Source organism: Peromyscus californicus, unplaced genomic scaffold (genome assembly GCF_007827085.1).
Source record: "Peromyscus californicus insignis strain IS unplaced genomic scaffold, ASM782708v3 Scaffold_17__1_contigs__length_78620276, whole genome shotgun sequence".
Classification (NCBI taxonomy): domain Eukaryota; kingdom Metazoa; phylum Chordata; class Mammalia; order Rodentia; family Cricetidae; genus Peromyscus; species Peromyscus californicus.
This window is the reverse complement of record NW_026294469.1, coordinates 15,417,010-15,437,892: the sequence shown is the minus strand read 5'-3', so window position 1 is coordinate 15,437,892 and position 20,883 is coordinate 15,417,010. Positions and strand designations below refer to the sequence as shown.

General features: G+C 39.3%; 1 protein-coding gene and 1 pseudogene across 6 annotated transcripts in view; both read right to left on the bottom strand.

The window, feature by feature from the left end:
* Positions 1–20,883, bottom strand: part of Kiaa1328 (KIAA1328 ortholog) — a 294,152-nt gene that overhangs the window by 47,673 nt on the left and 225,596 nt on the right. For 5 of the 6 annotated variants that reach the window (XM_052741683.1, XM_052741686.1, XM_052741684.1 and 2 more), the window contains one exon: positions 8,109–8,290. In XM_052741683.1, the coding sequence (XP_052597643.1) occupies positions 8,109–8,290 (182 nt within the window). Of the gene's footprint in view, positions 1–8,108; positions 8,291–20,883 lie in introns of those variants that run through there. The other variant, XR_008219044.1, reaches the window with a different exon arrangement.
* LOC128113058 (kinetochore protein Spc25-like) lies at positions 16,708–17,494 on the bottom strand (annotated as a pseudogene).

The following is a 20,883-nucleotide window of genomic DNA, read 5'->3' as shown; positions in this document are numbered from 1 at the left end:
TTCTTCCCAGCAGCGAGCTATCTACATTCCTCAGTTATTCACGTTTCAGTGTGGTCAGGGTAAAAAAATATAGGATGTTACAAGTGCCAATCGCAGCCTGTCCTATAAAAGTGTTCCCAGTTTCTGCCCCAGAGCCTACTCTTCCTCTTCCTTATCTAGCACTGTGGCAGGTCTCAGGTTTTGTGGGCCAGATGACTAGTCACTATGTTCAACTCTGTGAGAGTAAAGAAAACAAGCCAAGGCAGCAGGTAGACAAAAGGCACAGCTGCGTTCCAAAGAGCTTTATTTAGAGTGTACTGGATGGATGTGGAGACAGTTCAAGTCCTTTGCCTTGTTTTTAAAAGTGGGGGATTTCAGTTTTACAGTTGAATAAGATATTCTCTGTAGGTTTTACACATAAGTTCCTCTAATTGCTTAGGAAATCTCCCACAAAAGGTTTTTGTTAAATGTGTTTTCCTCTGTCGACTGAGATGGCCATGTGGTTTTGCCTGCGTTCTGCTAATGTGGTGCATTTACACTGATTGATTGTTTTGAGTTGAGTCAACTTTGCACTCCTGAGTTAAATCCCACTTGGTCATGATTTATCATCTTCTTAATATGCCGCTACATTCAGCTTGCTACTGTTTTTATTTAGGCCACTTCCATGCATATTTATAATAGACATTGGTCTACAGTTTGTTTCATGGTTGTCTAGTTTCAGCATTGGGGATTCTTAAAGTAAGTTCAGATGTATACCTTCCATTCTGTTTTATGGAAAGTTTTGAGAAGCATTTGCCTTCCTTTTTTTTTTTTTTTTCCAAGACAGAGTTTCTCTGTGTAACAGCCCTGGCTGTCCTGGAACTTGCTTTGTAGACCAGGCTGTCCTCAAACTCACATAGATCTGTCTGCCTCTGCCTCCTGAGTGCTGGGATTAAAGGCGTGTGCTACCACCACCTGGCCATTTGCCTTAGTTTTTAAAGACTTGGTGAAATTCACTCGTGAAGCTATATGGTTCTGGCTTCTTCAGGAGAGTTTAAAAAATGATTGTTGTTAGAGTCTGGTAGTTTGTGTGTTCATTTTATCTAGGTCTTGTAGCTTCTTGGCTTTTATTGTATATTTTTGTCTCAATGTTGCTTTCTTATCCTAGGAAGGAGCAGCATGTTCATTTGGCTTTCAAAGTTTTCACAGAATACCCTATGAAAGTTGAGCATTAGGCAAAACAAAGCAGGACCTGTGTTAGCATTTTGGGTAATCTACAGGCAGGTCAAAACAGACTCCTGGTATCTGAACCCAGGATTCTGCTTCCACAGAGATCAGGGTCTTTCATCTGTGCTTAGGCTGACATCTCAGGACTGATGCCATCCTAGGGCAGGGGTTCATCAATGCCAAGAGTCACAAAGTTCTCCTATGGTGTTTCTGTAAAGCCTTGCTTTCTGAAGAGTTCTGATGAGGTGGATTCTTAATTGTGTGGTCTTTGGTGTTTCTGGACGAGGGTGAGCACTTAGGCTTATCCATACCACTGTTTCCACTGACATGTTATAACAAAATTAGACACAATCATTTTAACCACACATACTCCAATATCTCAGCAAATAAATCAATGAATGAAAAAACATGATTATTATGGTTTGAGTAGGAAATGTTCCCACAAAAGTTCATGCATTGAAAGGTTGGTCTCTAGCTAGTGATGCTATCTTTGGAAGTTCTAGAAACATTAGAAAGTCATGGGGGATGGGAGTGGAGGACATATTAGTACATCCCTGGAACCTTTCTGTCTCTTTCTCTACTTCCTACATCTCAAGAAATATACAGTCTCTACACATACTCCTCTCACCATGATGTTCTGCCCAAGTGTGGCAGCCTACTGGAATCCCTGACACTGTGGGCCAGAATAAAATCCCTGCTCTGTAACACTGATTTTCTTAGGCGTTTGGTCATAATGATGCAATAACTAATACAATCTTATCTCAACTGATGCAGAAAAATTAGCTTTGATGAAATCAAACACCCATTTATGACAAAGACTCTCAACTATCTAGAGGGACCTTTTCAACCTGATAAAAAAAACAATTACAAAAAAGCACCAGTAAGATCATACTTAGTGGATGCAAGATTATCTTCTCTGAGACCTGAAACAGGTATGAAAATATACTTTTACCATTTTATTTATTGGAATAGAACCTCTGGGCAGTCAACAACAACAAAAATAAAAGCCTTAATTATGGAAAGAAAGAAGTCATTTATGGACTAGCTATATCCCAGTCCTAATCCCCAGTAATCTTTAAAACTTATTGTACTTGGAGAAAGGGCCTTCAAAGAGGCCATCAAGGGCCAAAGAAGTCACATGAGTGGGTCTTAATTCAGTATTGCTGAAGTGGTGGTATCTTTGGAAAGAGAAGAGACCCCTGGGAGGCAATATATATAGAAAGGACCATGAGAAGTCTCAGTGAGAAGAAAGCCCTCATAAGCCCAAGGAAGGGCCTTAGGGAGGGATCTGATTAGCAGAAAGCACAGGGAACTTTGGTTACTAGGGAAATGCACTACATAGGAACTGGTGATTACATGAGTGTAAAACAATTGTCAGACATATCAATCTGTACATCTAAGACCCATGCAACTGTATTGTATATAATTAAACTTCAATTAGATTAAAAGGAAATGAAATAATGATCATGGTTTTCTTGACTTCTTGGGCACTGCTATTTTAAGGCCTCACTATAGTCTTTCTCTTTGACATTAGCAATCAATCATCATAAGGACTCTGAAGGGGTAGGCATATATTTTGCTTAAATCACTAAATCACTGCAGGCGTTGAGGTCAAAAGGTCTAACTGGTTAGGTCCTTATTTTGGGAAAATAAAACAAGGGAAGAAAAGGAAAAATCAATATATTTAATGTTATGTTAATTCAATCAACAAATATATGAGGAACTACCATGTGTTAAGCTATATTCTAAGACATAGAAGCATACATGCTTTTGTCTAGTGATAGAAGCCCGGGACATATATAACAAATAGGTAAAGTAGAGGGCATTTTGCAGAATTCCTTTTAATAACAGAGGATGGAAAGTGTAGATGCTCTGGTTTAAGTGACAGAATTCAATATTTACAGCAAGATTAACTCTTAACGATAGGTTCTTAAACCTGAATTCCTTTTTTAGTGAACCAGGTAGGATGATTTACTCTACTGTCTAGATTTATTCATAGCACTCTAGTGTGCTTGTCTTCTGTGTGCAGTTGATAAAGACATCAAAACTTAGCATATCTTTTATTTCACACTCTGGGGATCAGTTTATTTTCTGATGATTAAATGTAAGATACAGATGACAGTAACAATAAAGGAAACATAAGTAAATGATCCTTAGAGGCTAGATGGAAACCACTTCTGTACTTGGATTCTTCCAATACACTTATTTCTTTATTTTGTCTCCTGTGTTTCTCCACCATGGGTCATCATGATCCTCAAATCACTGCCAGCACAAGCTCACTTACAGCACTAGGGATAATTGTTCACTTCAGTTAAGTCTATAATAATCATTTTTCAGGAAAAAAAGTGTGCTTCAGATCCTCTCAGAGAACTTAACAGTGATGGTAGCTGTGTAAGGTTAGCTTGAAAAAAATCCCCAAAGAAAAAAATGAAGAGTGTGACCAAGAGTATCAGCTGAGATTACTCTGTAGGGAGGTTCTGCCACAAATATAAAGGGACTGAGAGATCTGTGGCAGAGGAACGAGCAAAGGGTATCCCTAAACACAGCAGGGACCTTTGGAATGGTGTTTAGCCAGAGTTCAAAAAGGGCAGTACCAAGCTCAGTGGTCTAACATTTTCATTCTGAAACTTCAGCCTCAGCTAGTTCATCAGCATCACAGGGAAAATGCCCTAAGTTCCAAGGGTTCTTGTGACAGAGGATTTTTCAGGTAGAAGTAGTTCTGGAATGTTTGCTCATGCATGGAGAGAAGGAAGAGGCAGGAAGAGCATGTGTTCTCCCTGCTCATGCCTTCTAAAAGCTCTTGATCCAAGTTTAGATTTTCTAAAGTAGCATCTCCCCTCCCCATTCTACATAAGACAGTGAAAACCAACTAAAATATAACATTCTAAGTGTTGATGGAAGAAAAGTTTACATTGTAAGCTAATTTGATAATAATGCCCCCATTTTTGTTATCCTAAGACTGCTCTTTCGAGTTGATGCTGTCTCTTTTATGTTTAGCATCAATAATGTCAGAATGCTGAGGAGAACAGGAGAGGTAAAGGAGTGAGAGGCTGGTAATAAAGATTAATGGTCCTGCAGTAAATATCCTGTATAGCACTTCATGATTAAATGACAACCACAAAAGAAACAACAGATATAAAGAAGAAATGTATACCAAAAGATTCTGTCATGCTAACGAGAGGAAAGCAATTAAGGATGTGCAACCAAGCAGTGTAACTTGGGCAGTTAGTGCTGGGTCACTGGCACTGTAATAACCAGGGCATCCAGACCCACAGTGCACACTGGGGAAGTTAATTCTCCCATTGGGCTGTGGGCTGCAGCAAAGGCCAAGGCAATAACCCTGTCCTGTCTCTAGTCTGCACACAACGTCTCTAGCTCTGCAATGGCCCAGTGGCTCATGGAGGCAACTTCATGTCTTCAGTGATCAGGCAGACTATAAAAGAAGAGAAAAATACACGACAGTCTTTTCCATGATTCTTGTGAATATCTTAAAATGTGAAACTATTTTCAACTTTTAAACGGATGAGGTTTTTGATATTATTTTCACCACCACACTACATCCTCCTGCCCTTTAAAGAAAAAGGGAAAAAGAGGGGTGAGGGGAGCTGCTGGAAAATGAAAGGGTGGATGACAGGGCTCCTGAGAACTGCAGATGTGTAACAGCCCCCTTCCAGAGAGGTCAACTGTCTAGCAGCACCACTGGGATTCACTGTGCACAACAAACAGTGCTGTAATGTCAGCCCACGACACAGCACACACGCGAAATGGTTCCAAACTCCAGGTAGTCAGAAATGACTCCGTTTCAAATCAGAAATTGATTTTTCGGGGGGATACCAGCCTGTTCCAAGCTTCTGCCTTCTGTAGCTGGGACAAGGAGAGGTTTGCCTCCAGCACAGCTAGGCTGTCCCAGTAGTGCCTGACAAGTGTCTTTAAGAGATGCTGTCTAACACTGCACGGGTCCCAACCAGCCACGCGTGCTATTTCTCCCCCTGCTGGTCTGCTACATGCTGTTTTTTCATTTTGCCATTTTAGTGCTGGCACACAACATACATGTGTTGGTAAGTCAACAGAAGATTACGTTAAGCCTCGAAGCATAACCACTAGACCAGTTCTGACTGGAACCTCTCAAGTGCAATGGCAGGAATAAGGAGAACCAAAGTAAAAGTTTTCCATCCCTGAAAGAGGCTATCTCAGACAGTAAGTCTTCTCAATTTCATCTTTGTCTTAGGTAGCAACGCCTAAAAGAAAGCTTTAATGTTGTTGGCCTTCAGTGGAGCTCTGTAGAATATTTGCCTTATGCCAAAGAGAAATTGTGGAGTTTCCCTTTTGAAGTTTGGAAAAATTGTTACCTCTTAATTGCCTGGAAGAGGATAAAGTGATTTCTAGATTACTGGCAATTAACCCTCAGAACACAGCAAAGCTGGCAGCAGGTGGGGAAAGCAGAGAAAGGTACATGTGAAATTTTCTCATGGAGCACACCCGTTCTCAAATAAGTAAAGCAAACGTGAGAGTTGACGCAGAGATTATGAACAGTTGTATGATATTGCGATGATAACACCACCAAGCTGACGAACACCCGAAGACCAGCTTTGGACTACAAACTGCTCAGGACAATTTTGAGATGGCTAGCTGAGATGATCCAGCCTCACAGACTACTCAAGCAAGGACTTGAGACAAGTCTTGCATTTACCCATTATGCAGAGACTGGACAATAAATGATACAGCTAACTCTCCCAGAACTTGACAATTAACCCAAAAATTTTCTTTTCAGGATCCCCTAAAGCTGCTTTTGCCCCCAGACAGCAGGAAGTAATTTTAAGAACATGATGCCCACATTCCCAAGAGGTGGGGTTGGTGATTTTTGGTCTTTCAATGGGTTATGGATGATTGTCATTGTTTAGGATGGTTGGTTACAAGTTGTTAATTGATATTTTTTTGGTCAGGAAAAAGGCTAAACAAAGGAAATTAGATTTGGGGTTCTTGTTTTTTAAAAAAGAGGATATAGGTAAGAGGTAGATTATTGAATCTACTCTGAAAAAAAGATATAGAAATGAGAATAAAGGGTAGATTATTGAATTTACTCTGAAAAGAAAAAAAGAGAATATGGATATGATAAGATAAAAAGATAGATTATTGAATCTACTTTTAAAGGCAACTACTAGTTTTAAATATTTTACATTGGATTGGATGATGAGTCTGTCAGCAATGCTAGGCCTGTAGGCCGAAGATGGATGCCCCAATGTTGCAGAGGAACCTTGGGTGACTGTCCAGACAGCCAGCTGTTTCTGTCATTTCTCACATTTTTTTGGAAGTCAGTTGCTTGCCCTTCCTGTTTACTTAGGTAATACTATTTCCTTCTCGGGTCTCTGAGGCAGTTGAAGATTAGATAGTTATAGTTTTTCTTATTAACAAATTCAGAACAGAAACTCACTAAAGAGGTGTAAAGTGTATCAGTCTGAAAGACATCAAAAGACAGTTTTCGATTGGTAATACAAGTTAGGATAGAAAGTGAATTAGGTACACCATTTTGGACTCACCAAGATAGGATAAATAATGGAGTTTTTTGTTTGAATTTGTCAAATGTTATTGAACTGGACATTGTTAATGTAATTCTTGGCTGTATATAGTGTATATACTTATGGTACTTATTATATATAGTTTTTCTTATATTTGTTATAACCTTTTATTATTCTAGACAAAAAGGGGGAAATGTGGTGGTATATTATGTACCTTAATATATTTTGCACCCTAATAAACTTATCTGGGCATCAGAGGACAGAGCCAGCCACTTGATTAGACATAGAGGCAAGACAGTGGTGGTATATACTCTTAATCCTATCACTCGGGAGGCAGAGATCCGTCTGGATCTCTGTGAGTTCAAGGCCACACTGGAAACAGAGCTAGGCATGGTGGTACATGCCTTTAATCCCAGCACTTGAGATCTCATGCCTTTGTTACCAAGTATTTGGGAAGCACACACACCTTTAATCCCAGCACTAGGAAGGAAGGAAGATGGCAGGGCACAGAAAAGTATATACGGTGTGAGTAAACAGGAAGTCTTGCTCTGGAGGCTGAGGAGTTGGTAAGGTGAAGTTGGCTGTGGCTTGTTCTGTTTCTCTGACCTTTCAGCTTTCTCCCCAATATCTGGCTCCAGGTTATTTATTTATTTATTTATCTATTTATTTATTTAATTTAATTAGCAATTCACGTTATACAGTTGATTGCTTAACATCTGTAGGACAGTTTTCCTGGTAGAAGGAGTATGTAAAAAATCAGGACCTGAGCAGGTTGTGAGCAGAGGAGGCTGTTTCCTATACATCCACAAGGAGGTTCATTCCCTTTAACCTTAAGGCTGTTGGTATAGATTGCACCAGGAGTCACCCCAGGGGCATCTTGGAAACAAAGGCCTCTTTCATTCATCATTTCAGTTATTTGTAATATTAGTAACACTTCAGAGAATGCTGCTGGCACTATTTGCTCAGACCTAGGTGATTGTGTTTAGTTACAATGTAAAGGTGCTCATGATCTCCCTTCTACATTCCCCACATTACCAGTTAATTGAAGATTACCTATTACTATGAGGCCTTACTTTTCCAGATTTATGTTCAACTCCTTATTCTGCTACTCACTTTGACAACATCATTTGGTATCTGTAACTATACTTACTGTTCAATTCAGCTTTTAAAAAGAGTGCCAAACTGGTCAGAGTGTCTCATATCGGTACTCTAAGAGAAATGACTATAGATGTGAGTTGAGAATCTAGTAGCTGTGCAACCCACAGCTTTGCAGGCATATGTTTTTCTGAAACGCTAACTCCAGCGAGCATAGTGGAAACCACCTGCTGTCCCCTGGTTTGCAGGCACCAGCCACCGTCCACCATCCTTAGCGGCTTCTCTTTCTGCTACTGCAGACACTACACTCACCTCTCTGGGGTCTGTAGGTATCGTTCTGTTGGCATAGCCCTTGGACGTCATCCGCCACATGTGACTGAAACTCAACTGTCTTCTTCTCACTCCTGTGTTGTCCACTGTTTGGAGAGTTTTGGCACTTTTTAAAGGATGATGAGGTTCCATGCAGCCATCCTTCACATTTTGACTTCAATAAACTGAAAGAGGAAGAATGAATGGACTGTGTCAGGCATAGGGGAAGACACAGATCACATGGACATATCTGAAATCAACAGGAGTTGCAGTACAATTCATGGCAGTGAGAATCTTTTCCTTATTTTAATTGATATATAATTTGATTATTATTCTGAATGTGTATTTTGTATCTTACTACAACTGTTTTGGAGAACAAACTAGTTTAATGATGTTAATCCTCAAACTGTACATTTGGAGGTACAGAAGTGAGACTCAAGCCTATTAACCTGCTAATAAAGCCAAAGAGTATGAGTAAGAATCAGAATGTCTACAGAAATAAAAAAGCAGGTTAAAGTGAGATCTGCATATCTAACATGTTTCCTAAGTACTAAAGATGAACACTGGGGATTAAGAAATCAGCATTTGTTATCTAGGGACAGCGCAACAACTGGAGGCCAAAGGAGGTTAAGTAAGCTGATAAGGAGGCATTGAAGTTAACTTTGTGGTCTGGGATAGATGACGAGAAGAAAGTGAAGCAACGAGGAATCAAAGCCTGGCAGAAAAGCAAAAAGATATGTAGGATAAATGAAAAACAAGAGAAAATTAATGCACAAAGCTTTGGTGCGGTGTATGTGAGGAATGTGAGACAGAAGGCTGCAGAGAAACAAGCAGGAACCCAAAGGCAGGGTTCTAAGGGCACTAAGGCCAAGTATTTGTGATGGAACTACAATAGGTGACAGGAGCTTGGAATATGGGCACACGCAAGTCACTTCAGAAAAGTGGAGATGTGAAGAACAGAATCTCTCTAGCTACACCAGGGATGGACCAACCACGCAGGTGTGGGAGGCTCACCAAAGGACGGCAGGAGTGTGAAACAGTCACTTCAATTGGCATGTCAATGGCCTTCTGAGATAATGATGGGAAACAATGGAAGGATGGAACATGGTGGGACACCCTGAGATTCACACAAGGAGGCAGGCTTGTAAGAAAAATGCCTGCACACTTGTCTCTGTTCTTAGCAACCTGACAGGAAAAACGGCCTTTCACAGTAGTGGTCTCAGAAAAGATGCTGATTTTAGGCACTAGTTCATAGCCTGGTAGTGAATTCAAGTTATCTGGAAAAGTTTCCCTGGGAAGAGGATGGTCTGGAGTCTCACCCTTTTAAGTGAATGGACTGCTGAGACCAGCCCCATCTCTTCCCTGCCTTTTTCCCTCTTGCTCTCTCTTCTTTTGAAAAGCTCCATAGGGCTTCTGCAATCATGGCTGTTCCTTTGGAAGACGATTTCTCCTTTTGCCCAGCATTCTAAACTCTAAAGAAAAGCCATGACTGCTTGATTAAGATGTTAACTGCTAAATAAGCTTTTCTTTTTCTTTCTCTTCTCTTCGCCCCCCCCCCCCCGCCTCCTCTTCTCATTTTTCCTTTAGATTTACAAACCCACACATCTATTGAGCTCCAGATTTCATCAGATTATGTGATGGTCTTTCTTAGTCTTTTGTGTTGTGTACATTAATACAAAGCATATAAGTTGACATGTGGCTTAACTGGCAGGGAGAGCTGTTGAAAGAACTGTAGGAGCTAGTCCTGAAGGCCAAGATCCACTCTCCTGTCTGTAGATGACACAGTCTTCCTGTTCACTGCCTTTTTATCTGCATATGAAGCCCCCTTTCATACAACTGCATTTTCTAAGATAATTTTTATGGGGAAATGAGAGATTCACTTTCCTTTTCTTACAAAGGTTTGGCCGTTGGTGTGATTTCCTTCTCATTAACTCTCACTTTTGAATAATCTTTAAAAATGTCCATAATCGAAAAAGTTATGGCAGAGAGTGGGGACAAAATTCTTGTGAAAAGTGTTTATTTCCCAAGGGGGAAAACTTTAAAAGTCCTGAAGGAAGGGGTGGGCTGTAGAGAGGAATCCCACTCCAAACATGAGGGACTGCTGAGCGGAGGAGGATAAAGAGGAACCCAAAGCAGGAAGTGCTCTCATGTCCCTGCATTCTATAAAGCAGTGGGGATCTGTGTCTATGCTCTCTACTACAGAGAATGAAAACTGACTACTGAAGACAATCTCAGGCCTACAGAGGAGTCTATTATAGATATATTTATATCCTCATGCCACTTCCAGTTGACTCTCTGCTTCATGCTTGTGCTTGAATACGTCATTCCTCAGCTTTCTGACCTGGTTGCCAGCCACCATGCCTCTCCAGCCATTATGGGCTCTCCCCATGGAACTTTCTGCTGTGGATATCATTCTGTATAAATAAAACACTGATTGGCCAGTGGCCAGGCAGGAAGTATAGGCGGGACAAGGAGAGAGGAGAATTCTGGGAAGTGGAAGGCTGAGTGGGAGAGTCACTCCCAGCCACCGCCATGACAAGCAGCATGTGAAGACACTGGTAAGCCACGAGCCACGTGGCAAGGTATAGATTTATGGAAATGGATTAATTTAAGATATAAGAATAGTTAGCAAGAAGCCTGCCACGGCCATACAGTTTGAAAGCGATATAAGTCTCTGTGTTTACTTGGTTGGGTCTGATCGGCTGTGAGACTGGTGGGTGACAGAGATTTGTCCTGACTGTGGGCAAGGCAGGAAAACTCTAGCTACAACTTTCAGCCAAAATAAACTAACTCATTTATTAAAAACTATTTATTTTTAAAAATGTCATACATGTATATAATAAAATATAATCATATTTACCTTCTACTCCTTCCCCCCTCCCTCCAACTTCCTTCACATCCTTCTAATCAGCCTTCCCCATCTTCATGTCATTTTTTGGATAACCCACTAAAGCTAGTTAGTGCCACCCATGTGTACATGGATATGTAGTCCCCTGGAGTACAGTAAATCTACCAGTGGCTGTATCTTCAGTAAAGGATAGTTCTCTCTCTCTCTCAGGACTATTCACTGCCAACAGATCCTCAGTTTGGAATGGGGTCTAGAGATCATCTACCCACTTATGCTGGGATTCTGGCTGGCTCGATATTGAGTCTATGGTGTATGTGAGTTCATTATTGTGATAGTCATGTCATCTCCAGAAGACAGTATTGTTTTTAAACAGTACTCATCCTTATCTCCCAGCTCTTACATTCTTTCTTGCCTCTTCTTCAGAATGTTCCCTGAGTGTTGGTGATGGTGGGGTCATTAATAAAGATGTCCCATTTATGGCTTAGCACTCAGTCTCTTATTCTTAGCACTTGGACTAGCTGGATCTCTCTCCATTGTACAAAGAGGCTTTACTGAACAAAGCTGAGAGCAGCCCAGGTCTTTTGGTGCTAGAAGCTGGGCTGAAATACATCTTTGACTTATGATAATTTCAATTTAAGATTGGTTTATCAGGCAATCAAGGAGTAGTTATATGATGGACATAAAACAAAATCTTAATGAATGAGCAGACAGGCAGCTTCAGGAGAGATATTTAGACTGTAATTAAAACTAGATGGAAATTTTAGAACTGAAAATTACAGTAGTTGATATAAAAATTGGAATGAAGATGAAAGCATAAATGCTAAATGAATTTTATTACAGAAGCAACAGAAATGACCTAATTTGGAAAATAGAAAAAAAAAACATTTGAAGAAAAATAGGCAGACTCTCTGGGACCTTAAAGGCAATCCAAAGCTGTCTAAGAAGGAAAAACTGAAATCTTTAAGGAGACTTCATGAGAATGGGACAGAAAAAGTAACTAAAGAAATGTGTCCTAAAAGTAATGTCAGAATATTTTCTAAACCTGGTGAAAACCTAATAGTCAAATGGAATAAAAGCAAAGATGAAGAGGATCCTTCGACTTGAGAAACGTTAGTGACACACAGAAGAATGGCATTGCATATGATGCGCTATCAGCATTACAATAGGGGTGGCCAGAATATAAGAGGGACATCTCTACAATGATGGAAGTAAACAGACAAACCTGTCACCCCCGGATTTGACTTCTCATAAAAAAGCTCCCCCCAAAAGAAGAAATTAAATTTTGTTGCCAGAACACCTGCACTCCAAGAAATAACAGGATGTTTTTCAAATCGTATGAAAATGACATCATATGGAAATTTGGAGCTATAAAGAGAAGTGAGGAGCATCAGAAATAGTCCATATGTAGATAAATATAAAAGGCTGTTATTATTTATTTTATTTCTTGAAAAGGATAGGAATACTCAAAGCCAAACTGGTACCACTATGCTGTCAGGCTTACATGTGCTGAGATATAATATATATGACAACAATATCACAAGTAACAGGGAAGTAAATGTACTGGTACAACAGATCCCACTGTCTACACAAAGCAGCACAGCGTTGCTGCTCCACAGTCATACTCTAAGTTAGGGAAGCATTCTGAATGGGTTACAGAAACTACCAAAAGGAACAGCTGGGGAGTTAACAGGAAAAGTACATTATTTTCTCCTTTAAAGGGGAGAAGAAAAAGAAGAAGAAAAAGGAGCTGGGCTTGGGGGTTCATGTCTGTAAATTCAACATTTGGGAGGGTAAGGAAGGAGGATTGTTATGAGTTTCAGTCCAGCCTATGCCACAGAGTAAGACCACATCTCCAAACACAAAAGGAATGAGCTGGTCCCTTCTTCATCTATATCAGCCTAACTTTAAATGAATTATGCACATAAATTAGCTCTTGCTCACCTACTGTGGGAAGGCTGTTTGTTTATGGGGCTGGGGACCAAACCCAGAACTCTACATAGGTAGGGGAGCTCTCCACTTGATAACCAACCATAACCGCCTACAAACGAAGAGTTAAGTTTTCTCCAACTGGGTTTACAAACCACACTTAGGGGCAGGCGCCATGTCCAGCAGTAGATGGCCAACAGAAAATGAACTCAATGGTATTTTTGGAGGGATTCTCATCTCATAATGCTTTGTCTGGGCATTTTTTTTAAACCTTACGTATTATGGTTTCCAAATTTCTTTTTATGGGTTTTCTGTGTGTGCGAATGTGTCTCTGCATCTATATGTTTCTTGTGCTTTGCCTTAGCTCTTATTGTTCTATTCATTTTCTATTCATATATCAGAATATATTGTATGAAAAATATTTTCAATTGAAAATAGAATCTAAATTTAAAAAATTATCAGAAGACACAAAAAAATCATAGGACATATGCATGCATCTAAGACAAGGCATCAAAACAGATGTAGCAAAACCTGTTAAGATTAAAGAGTACTCAGTCTGGCTTACTTGAGTGAGGTAACCCAGACTGAGAAAGACAAACATGGTATGTACTTACTCATAAGTGGTTATTAGCTGTAAGACAAAGGAGAACCATGCTACAATCCACAGACCCAGAGAAACTAGGTAACAAGGAGGGTTCAGGGAGGGATGCCAACCTCTCCCTGGGAAGGGGAAATAGAAGAGATTTCATGAGTGGAGTGGGTGGGAGGTAGAGGGGGAGAGTACTGAATGCATTTCAGGGTCAGGAGGAAACCTGGTTCAAGGGAACCTCCCAAGAAGCTACAAGGATGACCCCAGCTAAGACTAGCAAAAGAGGATGTGTAGTTTGAACTGGCCATCTTCTGTGGCCAGGCACAACTTCAAGTAGAAGAGATTGGGACACCAACCCAGCCACATAACCTTCAACTTACAGTCTGTCCTGACTATGGGATGTGCTAGGGTAAGGGTGGCCTAGAGATTGAGTGAGTGGCCAAGAGACTCATTGACTGGCATAAAACCCATGCCAAGGGAGTAAGCCCAACCCCAACACTGCCTGGAGCACCAGGACCCACAGGCTGGATGACCCAGAGACCTAGGATAGAACCAAGCACGATTAGATTTAAAAAAAAAAAAGTCAATGTAATGGTGCCTAATGATATTCTGATATACTCATAGATTGGTGCTTAGCCCAATTGTCATCAGAGAGGCTTCATCCAGCAACTGATGGAAAAAGATGCAGATCCCCAGCCAAATATTACGTGGAGCTCAGGGAATCCTGCAGAAGGTGGGGAGAAAGGATTGTAGGAGCCAGAAGGGTCAAGGACACCACAAGAAAACCCACAGAATCAACTAACTGGGGCTCATAGGGACTCACAGAGACTGAACCGACAACCAGGGAGCCTGCATGGGACTGATCTAGGCACTCTGTATATATGTTATAGTTGTGTAGCTTGGTTCTCTTGTGGGACTCCTAACAGTAGAAGCATGGGCTGTCTGATGCTTTTATTGGCTTGTGGGACCCTAATCTTCATACTCCTCATATTCAACCTCAATACCAGGGGAGGCACTTAGTCTTACTGCAACTTGATAGGCTGTAGCAGGAATCTTAAAAGTTCTTATTAATAAAATCAAACCTGAGGCCAGTTATTGGGGTGAATGCTGGAAGATCAGAGAAGCAGAGCAAGCCACAGCTGCCTCACCTTGCCAGTTCCTCAGCTGATCCTGGTTCCTCAGACTGGAAGCCTCTGAGTCCTCATCCAGAATGGGTCTCAGCTGAACTGTGCTGCTCAAAGCCTAAAAGCTTAACCAGCCAAAAGCTTCTAGTTTCTGGTCTTCACGCCTTATATATCTTGTTGCTTTCTGCCATCACTTCCTGGGATTAAAGGTGTGTGTCACCATGCCTGGGCTGTTTCCAATGTGGCCTTGAACTCACAGAGATCCAGAGGATTTCTACCTCTGGAATGCTAGGATTAAAGGCGTGAGTGCCACCATTTTCTAGCCTTTGTATCTAGTGGCTGTTCTGTCTCTGACCCCAGATAAGTTTATTAGGGTGCACAATATTATGGGGAACACAAAACCACCACAATAGGCCATGTTTTATTGATATCCATGGGAGGCCTGCCCTTTTCTGAATAGAAATGGGAGTAGGAGTAGATTGATGAGTTTGGACAGATGGGGATGGGGGTGGGGAGAGGGACTGGGAAGATAGGAGGAAGGAGAAACTGTGAACAGGATGTAAAATAAATAAAAGAATTAATAATAAAAAAGACTAAAGAGTAGAGAAATCCACATCCTATCTTGGGGTTTTAGTCTTCCTTTGTTATCAGTTGATAAAAATGGACAAAATTTCAACAGACTATGGAAGAACAGAGCACATCAATTGATCTAATCAGCATGGACAGATCATTGTACTCAATAGCAGAATGGACACTCTTAAAAATGCACATGCAATATTGACCAATACATCCTATATTGGCTTACAGAATAAATTTCAATATATTTCTAAAGAATTAAAGCTAATAAGAATATGTAATTTAACAACAGAGTTAAGCCAAAATAAAAGTCAACGTGTCAGAAAATCTGTCAAGTATTTAGAAATTATTTAACACACTCCTAAATAATCCACAGGTTGAAAAAAAAACCACAAGAGAGAAGCTGGTATTCAAAAATAAAAATTCTGTTTTTTTCTTTTTTTGAAAGTTTTTGTTTTATTTTATTTTATGGATATTTTGCCTGCATGTGTGTCTGTGTACCATATGTTTGCCTGGTGGTCATGAATACCAGAAGACAGTGTTGGGATTCCCTGGACTAGAAGTATAGGCAATTTGTGAACTACCATGTGGGTGCTCAGAATTGAACTTACTTCTTTATCTGAATTAGAGAGATAAAGAATCACTAATAAGAGGGAAAATAACTTCAATGCCTATATTAGAAATAAGTTTTGAATCACTGATAAAATATTATATTGTATGAAGCTAAAAAAAGAGTAGCCAGGAGGGAGAAAACAGTAAAGAGGAGAAATATAAACAGACAACTAGGCCACAAGAGAAAAACAATCGTGGCCACTGCAGATTAATAAAACCTCTATTTTCCCACATCACCACAACCTAATAAAACATGAAAATTATAGCCACAAATATCAGCAATGATATATAACTACAAAGTCTACAGACAGTGAAAAGAACATCACGAGTGTATCACAAACAAGTTTAACACCAATATAGTAAAATAAATTAAATGAAAAATGCATATTTCTTGTTTGCTTTTGCAAGAGAAAACCAAATGAGTTTACTAATGCATGCAGTGCACATTGTACAGGACCAACTCAACTAAATGAACTCCAAACAGCAGCTTAGAGCCCTGGTCTAAATAGCATCTTCAACAGAAAACAGTAGAATTTTAGAGACATACAATACAGACAGTAGGTTTTGCTTTTGGCTTCCTCCAGTGGGGAATTACAGAGAGTGAATTTACAGGAATAGACTAATGAAGCAAGGCTTGTCAATTCCTCCAGTACCAGCCATGTCTGAACTGGTAAGAGATGTCTTTAGTGATTAACCTTCATCCTTTATAGGTATGGGAGTGGAGATACCTTTATACTTTTAGGTCCTGCTTTTGGGCAAATTAAAGGAGGGCAGAGAGTTTTTCTGACTCTGCTCCTGCTTAACTGTCTTCAAAATGTTATGCTAAAGAGGCATATTTTGGAATGATGTATTTTGGTTTCCTTCATACCACACAAAAACATCACAAAACACTAAAATACTACAGAGGGGCAAGACTTAAGAATTCTTTTAGGACATACACACAATACAAAAAACCATTTCACATACTATTTCTACATTATTATCACCTGTAGCAGTAAAAGTTTTCCTTGCATTGGCAAGAAACACTGAAAAAATTGTTGGTCCCTTGATGTTCTCTTGAAACTCTGTTAGGCACTCAAGATGAGGAGCAGTTAGACACTTCCCATTCCCTTGCTTCATTTAGGCTCTGGGAAACCACAAATGGGCTCTCAGGATGCTCAGGGTCAACACTAGTGGATATCTGCTGCAATTTATCATCATGAACCTTCCGAAAATCTAGCACGAGGCAATCTTTGATACAAGTTGGCTGATTTCTGCAGCCTCTCAATCCGTCTGCATTATCTGTGTTAGCAGTGGAAATGGCTTCTTTCCTAGAAAATTCCTCCTTAAGATGCTGGCTATTTAACGTCAGTACTTCCAATTCCAGCTTTTTGCCCTTAACTTTAAGCAATCATCTTTAACAGGTCATCTCTCTTTTCTTGAATGAGCTTATTTTGCTTCCAGACCTGATTTTGATATTCCAGAACCATCTCAACCATCCGTTATTCTTCCTTTAATTTCAAAAACAGCTTTTCTGGAAGTGCTGTACTGGAGTCCTTGAAGGCATCTCATAGCCACAGCATCCACTAGGATTATTACTGAAACTGCTTCTGAACTTGCTCCTAAATTTACTTGTCCCTTATTGAAGACCACCGGTTTGTCTTTCAGCAGTATGCAAGCTGCCAGGTAGCCTGGTGTGGCCCCCGCCTTGGCCAGACCTCTCCTTCACAGCCATGCTGACTTCCTGAAATGGTGTATTTCTTGACAAAAAAAAAAAAAAAAAAAAATCTCGATTGTCAAAAACTAAGAAGAAACAGAAAAATATAAATAGTCTCAGGCCTAGAAAAACTGAACTCAAGAGTCAAAGATATTTTTACAATGGAAATGGCCAAAACAGCTTCACTGGTAAGTTTTATCATGTGTAAGAACTAAGTATTAGGAATCTTACATTAATCCTTCCAGAAACAAAAGACAGTACAGAATATTGTGTGATTAAATGACACAAAAACCTCATGGAGTGTGATAAAAGAGTATTACTAAGTCATAGCCTACATGAACATGTGATACAAGAATTCTCAACAAAATGTTAGCAAACCAGACCCTAGAATATATAAATTGTAGCACATAACGACCAAGTGAATTCTTCTGCAAAACACAATGTTAAGTGGACAATGTTTAGTGGACATTTCCAACTAAATCCAGATGTTGACCACACGAAAGATTTAAGAGAACAATCACACAATTCTATCACTACATAAGACATCACTATACAAAATTACAGAACATTTGACAAAATGTTGACAGAAATTCAGCAAACGGGCATGAGGCAAAGGTTTAATCTGTTAAAGGGCTTGTTGTGGTTTGTTACCCAAGGTCCAGGTGTCAGGAACTTGGTTTCTCCAGTTCATGCTGTACTAGAAATTTTTTCTCCAACATAATGTTTTTATTAGTCATTTGGGAATTTCACATGAGGTACTCTGATCACACTCACTTCCCAGCCCTCCGAGGCCTCCCCCTTCTTGTGCTGACCCTAAAGAAAAACCCCACAAGTCCAATTTGTGTGGCCCATATACTCACTGGAACATGGTCACACTCCCCCTTAAAGAAAACTGCACTGGAAATTCAGAAGAGGTGAGAACTGTCTAGTTCGAGATCCTTCAATTGATTGAGTTTGTCTTTGGATGGATGAGAGCACCTGGCTTTTTTGGCTTTCTGGTTTGCAGGGTGATTCTTTCCTCCTGCAGCACTCCTATGCTACAAGCCTTGTCAGCCTCAATACTGGATTGTGTGGACTTTCCATCTGTAGAAATGTGAGCTAAAAACACCTCCTTATGCAGTTAGCCTGGTTTAGGTATTTGTTACGGCAATGAAAAAACGGATTAATAAACGGAATCTATGAAAACCTGTATTTAATGGGCTCATTAGTGACATATTGAATTATCTTTTCCTTAAGACTGGGAACAATGTAAGAATTTCTTCTCTAGCTACTTTTATTTTATTCCATATTGGAAGTCTAGACAAAGAAACGAAGCAAGAACAAGCAACAAAAGACATAAAGCTTGTAAAGGTATAAACAAACATTCACACATAATGTAATTGTGAACTTGAATTATGGTAAGAAATCTACAAAACAGAAAAAAACAGCAGAATACATGCACTTAGCAAATTGTGGTACACAAGACAGAAATTTAAAAGCTAGCTTTTCTCCCTAAATTTTACCATTAAATTCAATGAAAAATATATGCAAGATCATTATAATGAGATTTACAAGGCATTACTGAATTAATTTGAAAAGATTTAAATAATTGTAGAGATAACATGATTTCACTGTCAATATTTTGAGTATGTTAGTTATCCCCAATGGATCAAATCAAAATCAAATTCAATTTCTTCAACAGAAATTAATAAACTAAGTGTAAGCAGTAAATACCTAGAATAGCCAAGAGAATTTTCAGTAAGAAAAAATGTTAGAAGACTTAATTCTATATTATTTACTTATTTACTATAAAGTTGAAATAGTGAACACTCCATATTATAGCTATTTGAATGGGCATAACAATCAACATTGCCCTATGTATATGCCCTAGATATTCAGTTGACTTCTGACAACGTATTGCATAGTTTAATGAAGAAAAAAATTTTCAATAAATAATGCTTAAATAACTGGGTATCTGCACAAAGAAAGAATGAGTCTTGAGATTAATCTGGAAGTAATTTGAATGTCTATCAATAGAGGAAGTGAAAATCAGTAGAGGTACACTTATACAGTGAATTGCTATTAAATAAAAAAGCAATGGATTATTGAAACATGTAATCAAGTGTTTATATTCCTCAAACCTTGTGACTAATGAAAGATACCAGATATATACATATTATATGATTTTGTTCATATGAATATTTAGACCATGCAAAACAATTTGAAGTGACAGCAATCAGACTGCTGGTTGTTTGGGACATGGACTATAAGGAGTATAATGAAAAATGACACAAAGTACTTTTTGGTGTGGGGATGATTTATTAATTAGGGTGCCAGTATGTGTATGTATGTATGTATATATATATGTATATATATGTATATATATATGTATATATATGTATATATATGATAGTATTTCTGGACTTGACAAGTTTGTTACAAACATGAATTCAAGCAGCTGTTGTCTGCTCAAGACCTGCACAAAATCAAGCCAGTCAAATGCCAGCATGGAGCATGGATGAAGGATGAGTTCATGAAGCCCCACTCTTAACTGAGGAGCAATTGGCATTGAGAGCTGCTAGGAAAAGGAGAGTCAGTCACTTATGCGCCAATGGAAGACTCTATATCCTTGCATATGCTGGAAGCACTAACTGAACTCAGGGGATTAAAAATAGAGGACATCAAGATGGAAGGGGTACATGGTGAGGGAGTGCTGCTAGGAGCTGGAGGGAAGCAGGGAGTAGATATGAACAAAACATGTTAAATAAATACATGGAATTCTCAAAGAATAAATAAAAAGGACATTTAAAAAGAAACTAAGCAAAAAGTACAGGTAGAAAATATGTCACCAAAGGAGTATGAGACGTATAAAAGTCAACAGCAACTTATTGTTTCCCAAACCACATAGACTAAACTGTATAGACAGGCACTGAACACATGCTCTTTACCATGAACCATGAAGTCAGAACCCAGTTGTCAGCTAAACAGTATTCCTCACTATTTTTACAGTCGGGATGAACTATGTACAGAATTCACTGAAGAGTTATGACCAACAGTCCATATCATTTAAAGACATGGGCTAGAATTGTTAGGAACAGCAGTTATTATTTAGCATTGAATGGAGCTATTAAATTGATGAGAAAATGATCAGAACAAGATATTAGAAGACCCATGATATTTCTAAGCAACTAAGATTTTACTAAGTTATTCCTTATAATATTATAAAATACTACTAAATGGGTACCCAAGAAACCAGGCTTTGGAGTATGGAGAGGTAAACCATTTTACTAAAGCATCCTGAAGTTTTCTTTCTCTTTTGTCCATGTCTCATATCGCGATAGTCTGCTCTTGAATGGCAAATTTTAAATGTCATTCAGGACCAATTGAAAACCACTTGTATTTGCATTCCTTAAAAAGCAGAAAAACAT